This window comes from Zophobas morio, unplaced genomic scaffold, assembly GCF_036711695.1.
Source record: "Zophobas morio isolate AGI-343-1 ecotype UQ-CSIRO unplaced genomic scaffold, CSIRO_AGI_Zmor_V1 ptg000012l, whole genome shotgun sequence".
Taxonomy (NCBI): Eukaryota; Metazoa; Arthropoda; class Insecta; order Coleoptera; family Tenebrionidae; genus Zophobas; species Zophobas morio.
Window position 1 is genome coordinate 20,100,056 of NW_026972117.1, and position 20,321 is coordinate 20,120,376.

The 20,321-nt window shown below is 33.7% G+C and overlaps 1 protein-coding gene across 18 annotated transcripts in view; it reads right to left on the minus strand.

Annotated features, from left to right (window-relative positions):
• LOC135127974 (ankyrin-3-like) overlaps positions 1–20,321 on the minus strand; it is a 188,828-nt gene that overhangs the window by 122,944 nt on the left and 45,563 nt on the right. The window contains exon 1 of one of the 18 annotated variants that reach the window (XM_064054702.1): positions 5,903–6,068. The exons of 16 other annotated variants lie outside the window; for them this stretch is intronic. In XM_064054702.1, coding sequence (XP_063910772.1) covers positions 5,903–5,923 — 21 coding nt within the window. In that variant the 5' untranslated portion in view covers positions 5,924–6,068. Of the gene's footprint in view, positions 1–5,167; positions 5,270–5,902; positions 6,069–20,321 lie in introns of those variants that run through there. One more of the 18 variants, XM_064054701.1, reaches the window with a different exon arrangement.

Sequence of the window (20,321 nt, forward strand, 5' to 3'; positions counted from 1 at the left end):
GACTTGTTATTTTACAAAGCTTGAAGTGAGGCTATTAAACGCGGAATTGTACAACTTAACCTCACTTTTTCGTATAATAAAGCATTGTCAAAATATATTTCAAAATTTGTACATGCAGTTGCATAATTGTAAGGATGACATCACACATAAACACCATGGTTTTGTTAGCTTGTTATTTTACTCAATTAGCACCGTACTAATTCACATGAATAGCTGATATTCTAGGTAGCGCATTATTATTTTTGCAGCGTTGTTGGAACGTGATCTAATTCTATTTTGTTTTGCATCCTGTGCTTATTAAAACGGTTTTCGTTATTATTTGGTGCACCCGAATATGTTACAAGGGCGATTCACACGATGACATAATTGACATAGTACCACGATTTAAATATATCCTCCTTAAAAAGATGCACACTGTTAGTTTAGGACAGTAAACACTTTGTATTCAACGTTCTGTTTAATTGCATTAGGTTGTTAGAATGCACAACATGAAATTTATTACGACCCAACGGCGCTTAGAACTTTGAATCAGAGTTATTATTATCGAATGTTGTAAAAAAAAAATTGAACTAAAAATATATTTAAATTTCGGTTTGAGGTTGTTTCAGCTTGGAGTAAACAAACAGTGTAACCAAAAAATGTTTTTTAGCGATTGTTTAATTTATTGTTTACGACTTGCATGTTTGTATACACGTCTGTTGTGTAAATATGCACGATGCAACAAAAAATACTATCTTTAATTACGCAATAAAAGATTGATTTCAAAGGAGGCTCTTCCACTTTGGCACAGTTGCAAACGATAGTACCAAAACAATTTACAACGTAATGTGAAGATAAACGCAATGTTGGTCAGAAATAGAAAAGAAATCGCACGGTTAAGTACAGGCATCTACGTAAAACGAGTATCGGATTTATACTACTTAGAATAAATTGTGAAAAAGAAAAAAAAAGCTAAATTTGGACACATAACCCAACCAACAAAAACATCAACGATCCTGAGTTGTTCGCAATTGAAACTATCTTCAGCAAATTGACCGACGACCAATGGATCTACGTCTTAATATGTGTAGTCTTCTTTTCACAAAAGAAAGGTAAAACATATTTAAAATGGTAAATTTTGTAAGAAAGTATCGATTTTGCAATTAGGCTCCACCCCTCGGTCTGACAACGAATGAAAAATTCATCACAATTGAGCTTGGGATGAGTATGGGTGGGGCTTAATTTTTGTGTTGTTTTTTTCTTAATATGCATAGTAGGTGTTCTTCTCAGCAATACGATACCTACTCAAAAACATCTTTTTTATTTCTTGTAAAGAAATAAGGGTTTTGCAATGAAACTCCGCCCCCTTGGTTCACGACGAATAAAAAAAATCATCACAATTGAGATAGGGTGGGTGGGCGGGGCTAATATTTTGCCTTTTTATATCTTAATATACATAGCCATCTTTTCATACAAGAAACTTAGATCATGGTGAAAATGGTACATTTTTGCATGGAAATATGGAATTTGCAATTATGGGGCGGAGGCTAACTGCAAAATTGATATTTACTTATATAAAATTTCCATTTTAAGTTTCATGTTTTGAAAAGATGTCTACACATATTAAAACAAAAAGGCAAAATGTAAGCCCACCCACCCGCCCTATCGCAATTGTGATGATTTTTTTTATTCGCCGCGAACCAATGGGCGGAGCTTAACTGCAAAATAGTTATTTCTTTACACGAAGTTAAAAACATGTATTTGAGTATCGTGTTGTTTAAAGAATACTATGTACATTAAGAAATTTAAATAAAATTTAAACCCCGCCCACCCCATCTCAATTGTGATGATTTTTTTTATTCTTAGAAATTTAAAACCCCTTTAAAACGGTAATTTTTTGTAAGAAAATATGGATTTTGCAATTAGACTCCGCCCCTAGGTCTGTCAACGAATTAAAACTTTGTTAATATTTAACTCAGGACAGGTTTGGGTGGGGCTTAATTTTTGGCTTTAATGTTTTCTTAAAATACACAGAATAACACGATACTCAAACAATGTTTTACATGGTAATTTCTTGTAGAGAAATAATAAGGATTTTGCAATTAAATTCCACTCCTTTGGCTCTCGACAATTAAAAAAAAACATAATAATTGAGACAGGGCGGGTGGGCGGGGCTCCATTTTGCCTGTTTTTTTTTAATATGTGTAGGTTTATTTCGACAACAAGAAACTTAAAACATGTCTAAAATGGTAATTTTTTGTAGTAATCAACTTAAATCCTCCACTTTTCTTCTACAACCCCTTTAAATACGGCAAAAGTTGAACATCAAAAAAAAATATCAATGACAACTTCGCAACGGAGTTTATAAAGGACAATTTTCAGCTCTAAAAGCAACGTCCGCATCGCTTCAGTTGCTTTAAAAGAGTACGCTTTGGAAGTGGCAGGCCCTTTGTCTTCGATAATGACTTCCTGATTTCAGTCGCAAAATCTTCCGGACGAATGGCTGATGTCAACTACTGCCTTGTATAAAAAGCGACAAGGGGATGCACAAAATTACAGACATATAATTAGTCTCCTCGGTATCAGTTGTAAACTTATAGACAAAGTGATTAGAGAAGCCTTAGATAGATTTTGTGTAATCCATAACTTAATACCAAAGAATCAAGAAGCTGTGAATGGAATAACCATTAGACTGTGTGGCTAGACAAAACCAACTTGTTGACATAATTTATCTAGACTTTTCTAGAGCTTTCGAGGAAGTTTCCATGCACTATCCCACTGCGTTAGAGATAATTCGTTAGGGTGGATAAAAACTTTTCTCTCAAAGTGTACTTTTGGTATTAGAGTACGTGGTATCTTATCCAAACAAAAACATGCAGCAAGCGCCGTGCCCCAAGGCTCCGTTTTCCGCTCGTTGCTGTTTCTTCTATACACAGCAAAACTCCCATCGTTGTTGACCTATCGTTGTTGTTCTTAATAATAATAATAATAATAACAAAACTACATAATTGTCTATAAAATTTAAATTTTTGAAAGAGTAAAAATGTGTCTAAGGAGATCGTTTAAAATAAAGTTTCGTGAAACGAATTGCTATCAGTAGCTTGTTGACCAACTTAACAGAATTTAGATTAATTAATTAAAACTTGTTTATTCATCCATTATCTTCCGAAAGTTGGTGAGATCAGAGAAATATCAAGAAAGATGTTAACGTTCTCTAAAAAACTAAAGAACTAAATGAACACTTTTCCATTTTATTTCATTTAGACAAGAAATTATGTATGCACTAATTTATATAATAGCTCTGAATACAAAGACATAAAGACGGATTATCCATCAAAATCTTGAATAATTGAAGGTGGAAAAAGTTAGTAATAGAGTTAAGAAATAAAACTTTCAACATCGATGGTTGGGGTCTCAAATTTGAACTGACAATGAAATTTGAATATATCTACATATTGCATCTTTTCATGGAGAGTGGTGAATATTTTTACTTTACTATAAATAATAAAGAAGGTCTCTAGTTGGAAATGTTGAATTGAATAAAGCATCTGTTTAAACGGTGTATAAATAGATATTGATTATCTTTAAAACTAAACCAGTAATACAACATAACACCGATTGTACTTGTAAGAATTTTCCAAAATGTAAGAGAATCATGGGGGTTCTGGTCCATTCCTACGGGAAATTAACATGGGAAATCGTCAAAATTTCAGAAAAATTCAACTACTGTGAACCGACCAAAAGGGGAACTCACCCTAAAGAAAAATGCGACCACTAGCTCAAAATCAGTAACTTGCCAAAAAGCCACCCTTAAAACAATCGGTCATGTAAGCAGTGGACCAAAAACTCACCTCTAGAGAAAAATGCAATCGACAATACGCAAAAATTTACCCCTAAAACAGTCTGATGGGCCAGAAATGTCACCTGCACAAAAAACACACCCCCTAAAGCCTTCTGGCCCCCGAAGTGAACCAGAAAAGCGGAAAACTCACCCTCAAAATATTACGAATTTTCACGATTTTCCACGTTAAGCTCTGAGAAGATGGGCCAGAACCCCCACCATATAAGTAGACAAACTTTCACAGAATCCGACATAAACATGAATAAAGATCCAAAAAACCAAATGCCGATTTTGGAAAGTTCAAAGCTATGTTGTTATTAATGTGCAAGACTCGCTTGAACTAACTGAAAAAAATAGAGCATGTTTTTTTCTAATGACCTTGAGACGTTATTGAAAACTGCTGACAGCACTTGAATGTCTTTTTTAAAACAAAGAACCTTGTTATTAACAGTGTTATAAAAGATTGAACTAAAAATACGAGTACCTAATTTATCACAGTCAAATAAATAGTAGTTAAAATGCAGATTTTTTTAAATTTTGAAACAAATAGCATGCATACAGTGCAACCGTTGAACAGAGATGTATAAAAGTAAAATAGTTTGCCACAATTGAAAAAACGTGTTATTTTCATACAAAATTTGTAATAGGCGCGCTAAACATTTGCCTAGCTATGTACCAGATTCCCTATTTTTGATTCTCAATGTACGTAGGGCCCAAAATTTTGACTAGTTCTTTTCTTTTTGCGCTTTTTGGTTAATTGTTGTTAGTTAGTAATCAAGATGCATTACAATTAAAGCTAATTACCCATAATTTTATTATCTTTCCATTTTAACAATCTATTTGACCTGATTTTTGTTTGACCGAAGTTTTAAAATAGTTATATCGATCGTAAACTGAGCTGTAACATTGAAAACATTTCTTTTTATCTTTTATTAATAATGAAATTTGGAATGTCTAAGCAGACAAGTAAAAAAATCCATTGACTATTAAAAGACAGTCTTATTGTATTTTAATATAATTGTTACGTCAACCCTTTTATTAAAATTTTTTCACACATTTTGGTTCGCTTCCGGTTGCACTGGAAATTTGAAAAAGACCTCAGTGCCCTACTGTGAAGCCTAGAATTTTCCTGAAATCACGTCTCAAGTACATAAACAACAAAAATAACTACAAATAAGAAGAACCGAGAATGGAGAACCATAAAAACGCAGTCCAAATGGGATCCTAGACGCAAACAAAACAATCAGAGCAAACATCAGCAACCTGCCAACGAATCAATATGGGGTATAATGTATCCGGCACGTTCGCGCCTCACCCCCGTATATCGCCCCTAATTGATCGACTCACCATCCGTAAAAACTTCAAACACGAAGCCATATTCACAGGCCGAACAGGTGCCGAATCGAGGGAATCCCTTCACCGACCATCATAGCATCCATCGACGGCACTTTCATTACAATTCAACAGGTGACACAAAACACATCGAAAAATAATTCCAAAAATCGATCACAGTGTAAATTTTCCAAAAACGTACAAACACCTCGAAAATATAAAATTTTGACTATGCAGCGGAAAAGCGTCCCTACACTAGAGCGAGAAAGACCCTACAGCTACAATTGTGTCACTATGCACCCGGCACAAACGGAATGAGGTGGAGCGAAAAAGAATATCGGAGGGCATTTTGGCGACGCCTTGTGACGTCACCGGTCAATACGGGCGTCGCGACGGCGCATCCAGTGGCGCTCAGGGCCGATAGAAGTTCGGTAAGACAAGTGCTTTTTGATGGATAGGACAACTGGAGGTCTATGACGTCATCATAGGGAGAAATGGTAATTTTTGTGGCCGGTCGCGTGTCAAAGGGGTGACTTTAATAATACGCTTACATCATCATCTAGGGACACGTACACCGTCGTTAATAATAATAGTTATAGTAAAATCAGCAGTGGCTCGTTTATGCGTCATAAATTCAAGTCATTAAGCCATAACTATAAGCACCCAGATGACCATAGCAGGACCACACTGAATCGAGGATTATGCAAGTGTGTGTATATTAAGCGATCCAAAAATAAATAAAGTGCCTACCTGGCCATTTTCGGTGACCATCTCTGGAGACCTTCTTCTATTCTACGAAACTCTAGAATTTTTGATACCACAGAACGTTACGAACAAGTTGAGCAAAAATCAGAAACTGTCCGAATTTTTCGCTTACTGTTAGGTAAGCGGCTTCATATTCATGGTCTGACCAGTTCTTCGCCACTGCCGACTCCGGGTACTGAACCAATGGCACGGAGCAACCCCGTTATCGACCGGAAAGAAGTTTTGATAGTGTGTCTCCGGGGCAGAAATTGCGTTTGCACCACCAGACACTGGAGTTATACGGGGTGGAGTTTTGCAGGAATGGCTAATAAAAAACGTGCCGTGGGAAACAGATGTGCTGGCGCCACAGTTTTTACTCAAAAGTGAGAGCTCCGAATAAATTTGGCGACAGTCGCGTCAATTTTTTTTTTAGACTGAGACTCGAAATAATAAATAATAGTACAAGAAATTCCGACCAATAAAATGTAGCAGTCTAGAAGATCACCAAATAAACTATAACGAGAACGAGTAAAAAATTCAGAAGAAGTAATAAAATTTTCCTGGATGTTCTACAGCAATTTTATAAATTCTCTGCACTGTAGACATGTTAGGGGAATGTGACGCCAAATTCTATTACGATGTTCTCAAAGTGGACAAACACATTTGCTAATTGAACAACTTCCTTGTTCTTCTCTGAAGACGACACCCTTAAATAATAGTCCGTTGCCAAAATCGTAAATATACGACTATGACCTATTATTTTGTGCATTACAGCGTTTTTCGAATTTATTAATAGACTATATTATGCGATTTCAACTTCACTTTGGGCTAATGCGTTTGGCAAGATCCACGCAACGTAAGCAAAATATTTATTCGTTTTTGCATAAACAAAAACGTTAAATAAGCATGCATTTTGCTAATGTGGGGACTGCATATCATAAACATAATTTATAAATGACGGGGAGACTAGATTCCATCAAAGAAATTGTTATCATAGTACTAAAACTTTATGCCAGCAGTAAGAAGTTGATGTTAATTGAGAGATAAATTTAACACAGCAGATTCTTATTATACAATGGTGTATCTCGTTTATTGTGCATAAACCAAAAGTAGTCGTAGGAGGGTGAATGTATCAATAGATAATAAAAGTATCAGTTTCGTGAATTTATAGTGTAATTTAGGACTCGATTATTACAAATCATGAACCTCATCTGAATTTTCAAAAAATTAAAAAATAGCCAATTTGCTTCTGCTACGTATATCTAAAATTGAGATTTAAATTTACACAGTGTTGTTTCAAAAATCAAGTCAAAACTTTTTTTACGATTTTGACATATTAAGTTAAATTTTACGTAGTCCTTGTAGTATTCTTAATACGACAAATGCCATGTGTCTAACCTTTGATTAAAATCGCTTCAGTGGTTACGAATACATTCGACAAAAATAATTCTGAAACATTTCTTTGACAGTCCGTAATTCATTTCGGGCTTAAGCAGCTTAAATTTTGAACAAACTGTCAGAAAATTAACTTTTTGTGTCAATGTTTGTTTGCTTAAAGCAGATTTTTTACATTGTATCATATTCACGATAACTTAAGTAGATCTAAAATTTTAAAGCAAACCGTTCCATAGCTTGGGGAGTATTTGTCTAATAAAATCACGAACAGACGACAAACAGAACGAAACCCGGACCGCATTTGCGTATTTATTTAATGAGCCAAAATGAATTATCCTTAAAGAGGTAAAAAAAAAAACGGAGGATCAAATTACTACAGAATAAATATTTCTGCAAAACCCGGATTATAGCCTACCAAGCAAAAGCAAGAGTGTGGGTTCTAAATGACGTCATTTAAACGTACATATGGTGGGTTATATGCTTTCACACCCCCACAATGTCGATTTCAAATTTCAAAATGGCGCCAGGTTGGCTGAAAATTTTAAATATCATAAACTCAGCTACACTTTCTTTAAAAATCTGATTTTGCATGCAGTCGTACATTTTTTGTTTCTTTGTTAATTTACAGTCACGCATTGATAGAAAAAGGTTTTATCGCTGATGGAGAAAACGTATACTATAATATAAATTAGCAATGTTTTTAATTTACGATTTTCCGCTATATGTTACAAAAACTTGTTTGGCATTTTAAAAATATTGTTTATATTTACTAAATTCTCAGTCTGCAAGTAAACGTTTATTTCAAGCAATTTTCTCGCTACTGTTACCCCGAGGACAACAAAGAAGCTGGTTAATTTTCGTTGAAAATTAAAATGGGTTTTCTAACATTAATAAACGTGTGTTATTGTTTATGTATACACGATTTATAAACCTATATAGAACATAGAATTAAAAAACTCGAACAAATGCAAAAACTACAAGCAAAGAAGCATGTTATGCGTATGTTTCGTGTGAATTTTCGGCAACAAAATTTTATTATAACGTCATCAACATTTTAACAGTATATATCAGTTTGAATAGAATTTGAATGCACCGTTCTTGAGTCAGTCAATAAAATAATAGTTTGTCATTGATATACTATAGCAGCATATACACCATTTTATTGATGTTCCTAATTAAACTTTATTTTGTAAACTTAACTAGAAACAATTTTACTATTTTCATTATTTTGACAAACATTTCTTACTCCACAAAAGAGATGCAAACCAGTATAGTATATAGTATTGAACTTTGGCAAGGTGTTGTAAAACTGTACCAGTTTACGATACACTGTATTTACATCGGTAAAGAATGATTGCACTTCTTAGCGTTTTACGGGTGGAAATGTATAGTGCGTAAATACAGTGTCGGACAAAACAGAAACACAAATAACTTTACATTTTTTATATTTTATTTGTGTGAGCAATATGAAATATATTTGAGACAGATAATTAGCCATGTTTTCTCAGTACATGCGTAACTTCGACTGTTTCCGTTTGTACTGCAAAATAATTAGAATATCGGCACGTTCCGATAATAAGCTTCTTCGTTAAAAGAAAATGAAATGAAATAATAATCAAAATCAAGGTAGATTTTATTTCATAAAATTTAGATAATGAGCAGACGTCATCAAATTGTTGGTGGGATTATTTGGAATTTGACAAAGATCGATCCAGTAGTTTCCGAAATTTCTTTCATCAAAACCGACACAGGCAGACGACAGACAAACAAAAAGGGAGACTACTTTTTTCGACTCTAGAGATCATTGACAAAACATGAAAGTAGCAAGACATCCGTGGATTTGATTACAATTCTTTCTTCACCTACGGTTGAAGTATAAATAAAAACAAATGGAAAACGATTATTGTACTAACTTCAAGACGGTGAGTTACACAATTTCATTAAAGAAATACAGTTACAATGTATCATTTAATAACAGACATGTAACTTTTTATTTATTTTTTTACTTCCGAGTGTAAGCTAAGGTCATGGTTTCTGGGTGTTTCACGACCCCTAGAGTACGGAAAAATTGATCTCTAGTTTCCGTTTGTCTGTCTGTCGCCGTCTGTGTCGATTTTTATTACTCAGATAATCTCCGAAATTACCGGACCGATTGTTGTTAAAATTTATGTATTTATTTATTTCATTGTCACCCCCACCAAGAATGTGATGACAGCCCCTCAAAATGTTTCATAGTAAATACTACTGAAATTTTATAAAACAACATACATAGTTTATGAATTTGGCTTGAGATTTTCCACGACCCACCCAAATTTTCACAAAGAATCGAAATTGTGTCACAATGTTTCATACTAATGGAAATGGAGCTCACACACGGACATTCTTGTGGTTGAAGTCGAACTTCGCGTTCGATCCTCTCAAAGACCTTTTTAATGCATAGGCGTTATTACAGATAAAATTTCGCCAAATCAAATATTATCATTTTCCAGCAAAGCAGGATTTGCTGGACTATACGACGGAAATTCTGTCGAAATAACCACTGACCAATATTTTATGTGTTTTATTACAGCATCCATTTTTTATTTCTCGAACCTAAGCTAAGGAAGTATAGTAATCGAGCCCTTTTTATATTTTCTCGACGTTTGATGATGCCTAGAGTACGAAAAAAGTAGGCTCCCGTTTGCGTATGTCTGTCTATCTGGCGTCTGTGTACATTTTCATTAAACTCGTCAACCCAAAAACTACCGGACCGATTGTTGTCAAATTTTGTATTTCTTTTATGGGGCCGCTAAAGCTTGTACGTGATTATAGCCGGATTCTTTAGAAGTTCATTATTATCTCGTTGGTTAAATATATTTTCTATCGATCGCACTTGTGCGGACTACGGCACCTTGCAATTTGTGTTCCCGCGGCGCACGACTGGTTTTTACTTTATAGAGGTTATCACAAAACAAAAATCGTAAAATCAAATTTCATAATTTTTCAAAGCGGCGGGATTTGTTTCAGGGGGGAGGTAAAGATAAAACTGATTTTGGCAAATGACATAGCCTCTAAGAAAAGAGAGGGTGGGTGGGCGGGGCAAGTAACTACTAAGATAAGACTGATTTTGGCAAATGGAATATTCTTTAAGAAAAGAGAGGGCGGATGGGTGGAGCTAGTACCTACTAACATAAAAAATTTGAATTAAGTGTTGTGTCATTAACTGTCGAAAAATAAAATATTTTCCATAGACGTATTTCAATTTGTTTTTGGCGAATTGAATGTTAGAATTCGTAATTTCTATGTGCGAAAATTATGTTCTACTAATGAATAATGTTGCAGTATTTTAATTAAGATTCATTGACTGTGCAATGCATCGTTAAACAAAAACTCTGCAAAAAATGTCTGATACTGATAAGAGTGATAAGGCATCGGCGAGAATTTTTTGTTGATTTTTCGTGTTACGCAAAGGAGTTTAGTCGCAGACGGTTTTGACTGAGGTTGTATGCTGTGTGCAAATTAGTTTGTTTAAGTGGTTTATTTTTGTTAAAATAATTTGGTTTCGGGGTTAATGTGAAAGGTGAGTGTTGGAATGTGCCCATGCGGAAGGAGTCTGCAAAGATCGGCGCGGAAGGAAAGGACATCAGGATTTAAAGGGTAAGTGTTGCTATTAAGCTTTGTATATCGGTTTATTATTCAACGTATTGTGCCTTATTTCTTCAGTTCTTTTATTCTATTCTAAATTGTTATAAAAATACGGATGTTAAGGGAGAAGTATACAACTACTTCTATTCTTTAAAACTGGCCTTTTCGACTGAAGTAATTTGAAATAGATAATAGGTTTTTGTCATTGTTAATTGTTTAAAATTTACAAATTAGTATTCATTGCAATTATTGTTATTTTTCTGTGAAACATTTAAATTTCCGAGTTATTTTGAAAACATTTTTGTATTTGGGACATACTTAACTACAACTAAAAGAAATTGACTAAATCAGCAAAACGTTTCAGACAATCATTTTAATAATTGAAAAGAGTTTATGGCGAAGTGTTTATTGAAGTTACGGTTAAATTAACTTTAGAATGTTCGTAATTTCCAAACGTAGTGTAGCAGGTTAACTTTTATTAAACTTTCATTTTTGTTTTCTGGAAATTCCCCAAATTATGGAGTGAAAATACCTTTTGCATCAAATTTAAATTAGATGTTGATTTTTTTTATTTTGTGAAGGATATTTTGAATGGCAATTTTGTCTTATTTCTGTTTTATCAAAAAATTTTTTGACGTCTTTTTACTACATGTTTTGTAACATAAAACAAAAACCCAGGCAACATGATGTCGTCTTTTTCACGTGAATAAATGGTCATCAATTACGTCATAGTGACCAAAGATTTAACGTGATATTGACGTACCAATGACGATCAAATGTCTCGTCCAGATGACGTCATTTTCTGACGAACTATTGACGTGATGTACTGACGTCTTAGAGACGGCATTTATTGTCCATTTTAAGACGTTTTTTATATTTTGATTTTTTGAAAAAAATATGCAATAAATAAAACTCTGAAATAATTTTATATTTTTATAATTTACCTTAAATAAAATATTATAATTCGTTATAATCACCAGGTAAACCCCAAAGCAAAATATATATTAATTAAAGTTAAAACAAATTAGTGTAAAAAAATTAAATTTACTACAATTCTGTACAACCAACAATAAACTTCAATAAACAAATAAAAAATATTTGTCAATTAAACAAATTAAAGATAAACCACTCCTAAGAACACAAACAAATCTACATACAGGTAATTACGAGTATAATTAGTATAAACAAAAAAAAGGATATTGTACAATATATAATCAAAAATAAACGTTGCAATAAAATATGCTATTTAAAGAAAAATCAGTTTTAAAAACACAAAGAAATCTATTTAGTTACAAAGAATATTAAAAGAAAACTATAATAAACTATAAATCAGTCTTAAAATCACAAACAAATCTATTTACAAAAAATATTAAAAAAAAAACTAGAATAAATTGAAAAGACAATTGAATCGCATTGTTGAAGTTACTTGCTTTGAAAATACACTGTAAAACTTTCTAATTCACGACGACTTGACTGTCTCCAACACACAAAAAAGTACCGTTAAGAATTAATTCTGTTTTAATAACCTAAGTTTTTTAAGTTTGCCTCAATTTATTGCACTGAAAAGAAAAACCCGTTAGAGTGCATGGATTAATGGAAATGCAATCATTTTTTCGTCTATGGGCAATAATAGCCAAATTATTATTAAATTTAAGGGATTACAGCTTAAAGCAGAAGACAAATTCTGCATTTTAAAAATGCTAAATTTACTTGAATCTAACGGATAATCGTAAAATGGTTGCATTGACAAACACTTATAGCCTATCAGGAAAATCTCGTTGTCAATACTTTTTACAATGAAGCGAAATGTGCCATGTATAGTAAGTTAGCAAAAAGTATCGTAGTATTACAGGCATCTACCTATATATAATATCCAATATTATGTTATAGGTATATATGAATTCATTGTAGTTTTTTAACTTACAAAGAAATCTGCTTATTCTAATAGGCAAGGATAATCTTGTAATTCGTCAAAATTTGTTTAGGTGTGGTCTTGGCGGCATAACTTCTATTTTTGTTTTCTTTTTCAGTTGTCAGATTTGATGACGTTTCCATGTTGGAGATTTTTTCACCCGTTTCCTTTAGCATTTCTTTCGTTTCGCATATGTGTTTTGTATTTGTTTCAAATCTAGAATAAAATTATGTTCATTAGCATTAGTACATAAAAATTGGAGTAATATACCTTTTTTTATGGCGCCTCATTTTCAAAAACAATCACCGTAAGGTCTTCATAATCAGTGGGAGTGTCTTCAGTGATTAATGGTGGTCTTTCTTAAAAAACCTGCTTTTGTTATCTACGTACTGTTATCAAAAACAACAGAAACACGTAAAAATTAAAATGATTACTTTATTAGATATTAACTTACCTAGTGTAAATAAGTATAACTCACACCTCACACTGAATGGCAGAAATTTTCACAAAACTGCGTTAAAAATGAAGTGAGTAACGGATACACGAGAAAGTTTCGGTGGTTGAGAACCAACTGGAAATATTGGGATGCTTCACTGTGAAGTGCAATAAACATAAATACCGAAAAAAGGGAAAGTCCGAATGCACGCCTCAAACATCTGATGTACTGTATGGTAAATACGGCAGAGAGCATTATTTTTTCATTAGATGAAATAAATTTAATAAAACTAAATATTAAATCACTCTCTAATTTTTTTGGTAACCATCATCACTTTATAAACGTCTTTATAAAATCAAAATTCGACGAAGGAATTCTTCAAAACCTTGTCCCGTTTTAGGGACAATGGGCAAAGAATTTTTATGACTTTGTTTGTGTCGTGGGGTCTTTTCACTATTATACGCTCAACCCCGGATGTTCTATTTATAATTTGCCAAGCAGGTACTTACAAAATAACACTTCCAGAGAATAAACAAGTTTTCAGAAATAATTATGTTATTAGAAATTATTAGATGAAAAAAATTTGTCTTTGGTGTATTTCTAATAAAGCCGTTGTTTTTTTTTTGCTCTAAAGATAATTAAGCATTATGAAGGCCACTTTTTAAAGAATACGACGATCCACATCTAACTGATCATATAATCTATAAAAAAAATGACCAAGAAAGGACGGCCTTTTGACGTCATTAATTGACGTCAGAAGTAAGTCATAAAAATCTCGTCATTATCACGTGATTTTTTGGGCGAATGACGTCGCCGACGAGTTATGACCAAAAATTGACGTGAATTAGACGACAGTCTGCTGCTTGGGAATACTTCGCAAAATTAAGTTTTATCGTTTTTCGAACAAGTTCTATTTGTTTGTCTGTACTTTAGGGGTGAGGGAAGTTCGGTCTAAATAACTTTACATAAATTTTATACACATAGTTTTTCCCTCTTACTTATACCGGGTGTCTGGAAAATGGCGGATTAGCAGTCTACTGGTGAGTCTGGGAAAAATAGTAAAAAAATTCATTCTCACATTTTGGTGGAGTTATAATGATTTTAAAATTGGTCCTTTTGCTACGTTTAACAACTAAACAACACATTCATTATCACAATAACTAATAATAAAACTTTTAATTGATATTTGTCTCGCCCATGATAATGTTTAATTACCATTTCAGTTAGAATGTACAAAGATATGGTTGTGTTATTTTGTACTAATTTGATAAAATTCCATTTGATAATAATGTTTGCCTAATATAAAGCAAAGGTAAACATTGTCAAAGTTTTCAAAACCCTACGTTTAAAATGTTCGCAGTTAATTTTAGGGCTGCTGGTGTTTTATTTTCGGATAAAGGAACCTGCTGTTTTGTTGCTGGATGAACTTGAAAAACTCTTTTGAGCTTTTAGTGTTTTACTTTTTACGAAATTGAAAAAGTCTTGAGTGTCGCAGTGTTTGGGCACCCATGGTGTATTACTTTGGGAGCCCATGGAGATTTTTTTTGTAAATTATTTAAAAGAATTTCGGGGAACTTTCGTGTCCTATTTTTGGAAAATTCTGACCTGGCCTGTTTTTGAGTTAATTTTGGCCCCCCCGATTTTTTTTTAATTTAAAACAATCTTGAGGTTCTTGTTATTCCTGTTTGAAAAGAATTTAAAACTGCTTTGGAGCCTCTAGTGTCTTTTATTATAATAATTTAATTACATTTTTTGGAGGATACGTCATTTGCTTAGTCTTATCTTAGAAAGTACTAGCCCCCCACACACACACCTTCTCGTTTAAGAATCGGAAACTTGAATCACCAAGGTGATCACAGTAGTTTCCAGAGGAATTTATATATCGCTTTTTTATCTGACCAATGAGGATGAAATAATTATGATTATCTTTTCTTAGAGGATATCTCATTTGCCAAAATCAGTCTTATCTTAACAGCTACTAGCCCCGCCTACCCACACTCTCTTTTGTTAGAAGGTGTCATTTGCCAAAATCAGTTTTATCCCAGCAGGTACTAGCCCCGCCCACCCGCCCTCTCTTTTATCTGACCAATGAGGATCAAATAATTACTCTCTTAATATGACAATGAAGTTTAAGCCTCGGAAACTTGAATCACCAAGGTGATCACAGTAGATTCCAGAGGAATTTATGTATCGCTTTTTTATCTGACCAATGAGGATCAAATAATTATGATTATCTTTTCTTAGAGGATATGTCATTTGCCAAAATCGGTCTTATTTTAGAAACTACTGGCCCCGCCCACCCACCCTCTCTTTTCTTAGAGGATATGTCATTTGCCAAAATCAGTTTTATCCTAACAGGTACTAGCCCCGCCCACCCGCCCTCTCTTTTATCTGACCAATGAGGATCAAATAATTACTCTCTTAATATGACAATGAAGTTTAAGCCTCGGAAACTTGAATCACCACGGTGATCACAGTAGTTTCCAGAGGAATTTATGTATCGCTTTCTATCTGACCAATGAGGATCAGAAATTATGATTATCTTTTCTTAGAGGATATCTGATTTTCCAAAATCAGTCTTATCTTAGCAGCTGCTAGCCCCGCCCACCCACCCTCTCTTGTGTTACAAGGTATTTCATTTGCCAAAATCAGTTTTAACTTAGCAAGTACTAGCCCCACACACCCACCTCCTCTTTTCTTAGAGGATATGTCATTTGCCAAAATAAGTCTTATCTTAGCAGCTACTAACGCCGCCCACCCACCCTCTCTTTTGTTAGAAGGTATGTCATTTGCCAAAATCAGTTTTATCTTAGCAAGTACTAGCCCCACACACCCATCTCCTCTTTTCTTAGAGGATATGTCATTTGCCAAAATCGGTCTTATTTTAGAAGCTACTGGCCCCGCCCACCCACCCTCTATTTTCTTAGAGGGTATGTCATTTGTCAAAATCAGTTTTATCTTAGCAGGTACTAGCCCCGCCTACCCGCCCTCTCTTTTATCTGACCAATGAGGATCAAATAATTACTCTCTTAATATGACAATAAAGTTTAAGCCTCCGAAACTTGAATCACCAAGGTGATCACAGTAGTTTCCAGAGGAATTTATGTATCGCTTTTTATCTGACCAATGAGGATCAAATAATTATGATTATCTTTTCTTAGAGGATATCTGATTTGCCAAAATCAGTCTTATCTTAGCAGCTGCTAGCCCCGCCCACCCACCCTCTCTTGTGTTACAAGGTATTTCATTTGCCAAAATCAGTTTTAACTTAGCAAGTACTAGCCCCACACACCCACCTCCTCTTTTCTTAGAGGATTTGCCAAAATCGATCTTGTTTTAGAAGCTACTGGCCCCGCCCACCCACCCTCTCTTTTCTTAGAGGGTATGTCATTTGTCAAAATCAGTTTTATCCTAGCAGGTACTAGCCCCGCCCACCCGCCCTCTCTTTTGTCTGACCAATGAGGATCAAATAATTACTGTTTTAATATGACAATGAAGTTTAAGCCTCGGAAACTTAAATCACCAAGGTGATCACAGTAGTTTCCAGAGGAATTTATGTATCGCTTTTTTATCTGACCAATGAGGATTAAATAATTATGTTTATCTTTTCTTAGAGGATATCTCATTTGCCAAAATCAGTCTTATCTTCGCAGCTACTAACCCCGCCCACCCACCCTCTCTTTTGTTAGAAGGTATGTCATTTGCCAAAATCAATTTTATATTAGCAAGTACTCGTAGTCATGACTAACTTTTACAAAAAATTATCAAAATTTGGAAACATTACGAGCTTAGTTATATGCACAAGGCTGGAATTTTGAACATCTTCTCTAGTGTTTAGTTGGTTATGGTTTAAAGGATTTTTCTTTTGTTGGTTTTGTTTTTGTTTATAATTCATCAACGTCTTTTTAAATGTTTTTGCGGTTTATTTTTTAATGAAAAATAATAGCTTGTTTTATTAATAATAATGCACAACGATTAATGACTATTGGTTATTGTCCTAAAAAGATTAAAAGGTGGATTTCAGTCACCAAATTACGTTTTTTTCGAAATGTAACTACATCATAAAGACTTTTTTTATTATTTTTTTGGAACACCCGTACATAACGTACTGAAGAGTTAATCCGCCATTTTCCATACACCCGGTATATTTCCTATTGCCTGGTTTTCCTCTATCTAGTTTTATTGTTCGATTAGCCTCATATTTTTCATACCAGTCTTAAATTATTTTCTCCATTCTTTGTTAACTCAGCTGTTTTCGTTCCATGTATTCTAGTATCGATTCTGTATTATGTAATTCTTCTCTAACTCCCACGTTTCTTATTCTATCTCTATCTAATTAATTCTTTAACTTCTTGTTTATGCTTTATACATAGTTAAAGTTATCTCTATATATACTTTTTTATTTGTTTGTTTCAGTTTGTTGTTAACTTCCCTTTTCCTTCTTTAATTTGTTTTCAATGCTTAATATAATCAGTTTTTTCAACGTGGTCCTGCTTCACGTATGCCACGAATTTTAATACTTAGTGAAAACTTGATAATTGGTTTTTAAACTATTTACACTTAATTTTCTGTACAAAATATGTTTTACCGAAAGTATAATAATTGCGAAATGTATAAACTCTCGTATGACACTTTCCAGTGTCTGCTAGAAATAATAGTGGACCAGCGGAAACTACTTTCTTATAAATTTAATAAAATATTTACTCAGTAACGCCGCTATGTGGCCTATATAATTAATAAAAAATAAGCTACGTCATGTAGGACTCTTTCGCCAATTAAAAATTTAGACGAAACTTAGTCCTACATCCTACTTTGCTTCAATTTTGTAAAATTCATAGCCTCTGAACCTCCGGGACTTGGAAGCTGAGCAAAATTTGTAGAGGCCCGATTGAAGAAATTACTCATCATCAGAGTATTTTTTGCCTGTGAAAATTTAACTTCAAACTAACCCAAACTGACCGAAACATCTCGCAGCCATTCGTACTTATTTGGCCATAAATTCCAATTTCTTGAATAAAATTCGAAGATAACATTCGGATCAATATGGTGGGGTGCTGAGGTGGATGCGGCGCGCCGCTCAGCTGAGACACACTGCCGCCAACCGCCCAGACGCAATCGATACCACCAACTCGCACTTGTCTTGAGAGGGGTCGTGCAGATTATTGGAATTAGGTCGCTCGAATTGAGCCCAATCCAACCATGATTGGATTCGGGTTCGACTGTATATAATATCGTCATGTCAATGCAGCACGTTTTGTTTGATTGGCACGGGACCAAAAAATTTACAAAACCAAAACACTGTGTCACTGCTAAATATAATCTGCGCAGTTTACTATTAAAAATTGCGAAGAAATAAGTCTTTGACAGGAACTGATTTATTGAATTTCGAAAGAGTTCGACACGAGAAGATGGAGAGCGGGCTAAAAATGACGCCATGATAAAAGGCGGCGGGGATTTATTGAGACGTTTATTGTGTTATTGGAGATTTAGGAGTTTGAGGACGGAATGGGTCTCTTGAGAATGGGGACGGGAAGTTGTGGGACATGATAAAAAGACTTTTAAAGGTAATGTTGGGTGAGAAATGTGGGATTAGATTTTCGAGGAATTTTACTAGCGGGGTGGAAAAGACAAATGAAGCTGTTAGCTAAGTTTCGGCGCTTGGACGTTTATCATTGAAATTAAAATCATGCTAGGTTTAAATTAAAAACTTTTTTATTAAAAAAAGTTTAATAAAAAAGTTCCGGGATATAATTTGACATAAAATTATGCTTCAGTTTCTTGTGGTTCGAGTGAAATTTGAAATTGATTACACCACGTCGACGTACGCTGTAGGAAAAAGTCTTTCAGAGTTATATCAGTATATTACCAATACACGAAATTTCACCTGACGTCATCTATGTACCGGAGGGGATAAATAGACAAATTTTGGTTTTGCCATCCCGGGATAAAAAATGTTTTCTGCATACAGTATAAGTGGTTTGAATTAGACCAACAAAAATCTGTCAATTAAATTCACACGCCGTAAATATAAATTTTAAATCAATATTTCCCGCTTAAAAATTAATATTGTTGGCAGTTTCATTTAATAAAAATTTTATTTTTGTTTCAGACTAGGGTAATTTGCGCTTACAATTCACGTGATTGGATAAGTTCCAACAGCCTATAACGTTTGATTGGCTTATAAATTTTAAATTAGATTAGAAATTACCTACAATCAACAGTGTAGTGCTGACCTACCCTAGCATCGTTATAAAGTGATATACATTAGCAAATACTAGAATAAAATAGAAGTCAATACGTTTATTCTATACAAAGATAAATACGCACATGTAAAACTACGAATACAATGAATCGTACATACGCAAAAATAAGTCTGATATTATTGCATGAGTTGGATTAAAAGTTTCTGCGAAAAGCAAATTTTATTTTAAGAAATCTGTGTATCTATTAATACACGCTGTGCTAATAAAATTATTATAGTAATTCCGCGCATCTTTTTATCACTCATTTAATGTATTTATTCTTGTGTTGTCAACTGTATATCATTCTTAACGATATAATTTTATTGGGTCATAAATATGCACATAATACTCAAAATATAAATGATTGTAAAAATAACAACGTCTAAATATGTACGAGTCCCTTAAGGGGAAGATTTAAGTCGTCTTAAGTACCATTTTGTCATTATTTAGTTTAATATGATCGATACAATAAAATTCTGTCTGGGTATAATTCAAACGGTCAAATAATGCTAGAAGAACTTGAATTAGAACATGATTTTTAGCTGGTGCCACCAATAAAAAACAGGATGCAAGATGACGTATTCCAAATTAACCGTTTGTTGTAATTGTTCCACCCGAGCAAATATATGCTTTTATTATGTTATTTTTATGAAAAATGGACCAAATCAACAAACTAAAAATATGAGTTGAAAAGTTAATGAAACAAACCAAAAGACGCTCCAATGTTGAATTTTGGAAAAATTTATATTTTCGTGTATTTTATTTTACTAACTTATTTTATTAGTTAGAAACTAATATGTATTTGATTATTTATAA